Source organism: Mus pahari, chromosome 3 (genome assembly GCF_900095145.1).
Source record: "Mus pahari chromosome 3, PAHARI_EIJ_v1.1, whole genome shotgun sequence".
NCBI lineage: Eukaryota > Metazoa > Chordata > Mammalia > Rodentia > Muridae > Mus > Mus pahari.
Window position 1 is genome coordinate 18768469 of NC_034592.1, and position 3165 is coordinate 18771633.

At 53.0% G+C, this 3165-nt stretch overlaps 1 protein-coding gene across 2 annotated transcripts in view; it reads left to right on the forward strand.

Moving 5' to 3' along the window:
- Ass1 (argininosuccinate synthase 1) overlaps nt 1-3165 on the forward strand; it is a 49810-nt gene that overhangs the window by 16969 nt on the left and 29676 nt on the right. For both annotated transcript variants that reach the window (XM_029536004.1, XM_021193097.2), the window contains exon 7: nt 1191-1265. In XM_029536004.1, the coding sequence (XP_029391864.1) occupies nt 1191-1265 (75 nt within the window). The remainder of the gene's footprint in view (nt 1-1190; nt 1266-3165) is intronic.

Consider the following 3165-nt stretch of genomic DNA (forward strand, 5'->3'; position numbering starts at 1 on the left):
AGAGAGAGAGAGAGAGAGAGAGAGAGAGAGAGAGAGAGAGAGAGAGAATTGGATAACATAATCATTTAATATTTTATTGAACCCCATGTATCCAAGAAGTTATCCAACATGGGATCGGCTTTTCCCAAACTGCTAAAGAGGGTTCTGGGTTCTCTTTTGGTACTGGCCCTCCAGACCCAGTCTTACCGGAGTGGCTGCATCTGGTTGTGCAGCCTCGACTGGAGCTCCTTGGTAACCTCAGGGGACCCAGCCCTTTCCAGCCCCCTGGGCTTCTTCCTCTCTGTGGCACACCTTTCCCTGTCCCCAGCCTGGGGACGGAACTGGCCTGGAAGTGAGTGGTAATGAGTTCTGATACATTTGACCTCTGCAGGCCAGGCCTCCGAGGGCGCCCCCCACAGTAGCTGCAATGCCCGGCCTCGGGCAGAGCCCCTCCTTCCACCTCGGCTTCTAGTTCCCACGGTCACTTGTAGAGGCTGCGATAACTATTTTCGGGGCCTCCATTTACAGAGGCCAAGCCCAGAGGCTGTGGTGGCCCAGGGGCAGGGGCCCCAGCTAGTTGGTCTCTGGGAGCCCAGCCGAACGTGGAATGCTCTCGGGGCCGGGCGTGATTAAAGGCTGCTGTGTCAGGACCCGAGTACCACCCCACCCCACCATGTCCACCACACCAGTGACATTGCACTGGGTAATCTGCTGAGTTCTGCTTCTCCAAGACCTGTCCCTAAGCCCGCAGGCCTGCGGGGGCCCAAGAGGAATAAGTATGGCTGGAATTCTTCCCCAGTTGCCCCCTCCCTGAGCCCCCACAGCTTTACGGGGGACTGCAGCAAAGGGAGATGATCCCATCTCTCTCCCACCCCAGTTCAGTTCACGGGGGTCACTGAGCCACGAAGCTCATTTCCCTTCAGACACTCTGGTGTCAGCTGGAGAAACTGAGGCCGGGAAGGATACACAGCCATCTGACCATAGAACACAGGCCTTTCTACAACCCAGTAATGTTTCCTTAGTCTCCTTAATGGATTGAATCTTCTGAGGGACACAGCAAAAGACTCCTTACTCTTACCCCAAAGGGGTGTGTGTGTGTGTGTGTGTGTGTGTGTGTGTGTGTGTGTGGTGTGTGTGTGTGTGTGTGTGTGTGTGTGTGTGTGTGTGTGTCTGGGCTCTCCGTGGTCCTGACCCCTTTGTCCTGTGTGCAGGTCATCGCCCCCTGGAGGATGCCTGAGTTTTACAACCGGTTCAAGGGCCGAAATGATCTGATGGAGTATGCAAAGGTACATCGCTGCCTCTGTGGGACTTTTGAGGCCTGTGGCATAAGGGCAAATTGATCCCCACAGGATACAAGATAGAACCCCTTCCCGAAGCATCTCTCTCCCATATCAGCCTTTTGTAGATGCATGGTCCATTTCTTCGGCGAGCATCTCTGAGGTGACCCTAGTTTGCTGAACTGGGAGTCACTGGGATGCCTGCTGTTGTTCTAAGGGAAATAAGAGTTCTTTGTGCCACTTCTGCCCTGCGTAGGTGTGGGTCCCCAGGAGGCTGCCAGGAAGGGGGACCCTGAGCAGAGAAGCTGTTCTCTGCACCTCAATTACCTGGCTACTCGCTGTCCCCGGTGCTTGCCCTGGAGGTAGTAGAAGCTCCCAGGCCAATGTCAGACAAAGCCTTTTGTGGCGCCTGCCTTTTTTTTTTTTTTTTGAAATACAAGTTGCAATAAAACATATTAGAAGTTTTACATCGAGATCCTTAGCTGCTCCCCAGGGCACCTTTCTTTTTAGCGACTCGATGGCAGCACTTGACAAACAGCCTCAATCAATCAGACAGGGGAAAAGCAGGTCGGTGCACACACCAGAAAATTGCTCAGGTTTTTAAATAGCAGTCGCCGGGGCTAGCTGTGCAAGCGCGCCGCAGCCAAGGTGCCGCGTGGCAGGGGACGCTGCGGGGGAACACGGGGATGCGGGGAACGCAGCCCTGCCCCAGCCGCCAGCATCCCATTAGGCCCCTGAGTGCTGGGAGGAAAGGCTCCTCCACCATCTGTTGTTTTATTATTAAGAGTCAAGTTTACAAGAGCAAACCCATATGTTACCAAACAAATCGGCAAATAGTGGTGCTATTAAGGGAGTGGAGGCTGGCGAGGCGTCTTTTTCCCTCCCCCCCCTTGTCTCCTTGATGAAGAAGAATATGAAGCAGGCCCCATCTTTAGGGATAATGAATTACAAGCCCTGTGCTCGGCTCTGCTCCCTCACTGGTCCAGTCGGAAGCAAGAGCCTGGCCAACCTGAGGCTGTGTGGTACCTCCCAGCTCCACTAGACAGCAGCCCTGGCTTTTCCCAGCAGAGCAGAATTTGTGATCCACTCCCCTCCCTTTTTGTCACCCTGCACACACACACACACACACACACACACACACACACACACACACACTCCTTGGATTCTGAGGAGAAGGTGTTTAGCTTCCACCTTGAATAATCCGTAGAGCAGGAAAAGTTTGTCAGGGAAGAATGTGTATCCCCACCCTCTTCCTGGGATTTATTGGAATAAATAGAGCAGGTTGGGGCTATGGAAAAACTTTAGCACATCCAGCCAGAAAGCTGCCATCCACCCAGGAAATGACCAGGAGAGCCGAGCAGCCCGGCGGCTTTGTGTGATATTCACAGCCAGGCAAGATCTGAGACAGATGAGGGGGAAAAAAATCAATGGGGCTTTGAAAAATCTCTGCTTTCAAAACCTTTAAGTAGCCAGGGTCAAAGGCTACTCCGGAGGCACGGGGACGCCTCTGCTTGGCTTCTGTCCCTCCCCAGACCACCGCCCAAGGCTCGAAACTATCCTGTCATCATCGTTATTACAAGTAATTAGCAACAGAAACATCCTAATGCCATGTCCTAGGCCTGAGAAAGCTGAGGCAGGAGGATCTCTATTGAGATCAGGGTCTTCCCGGGTCAATCAGTGAAGTCTTGTCTCCAAAGAGAAAGAAGGTTGGAGAGTAGATGCTCATTTAACATGAGTGAGTCCCTGGGTTTGACCTCAAAAAAATCACTACTAAAGATAACCAATGCTAAACCAGAGTTCACGGTGGGCAGTTGTGGCGCACGCCTTTAATCCCAGCACTTGGGAGGCAGAGGCAGGTGGATTTCTGAGTTCGAGGCCAGCCTGGTCTACAAAGTGAGTTCCAGGACAG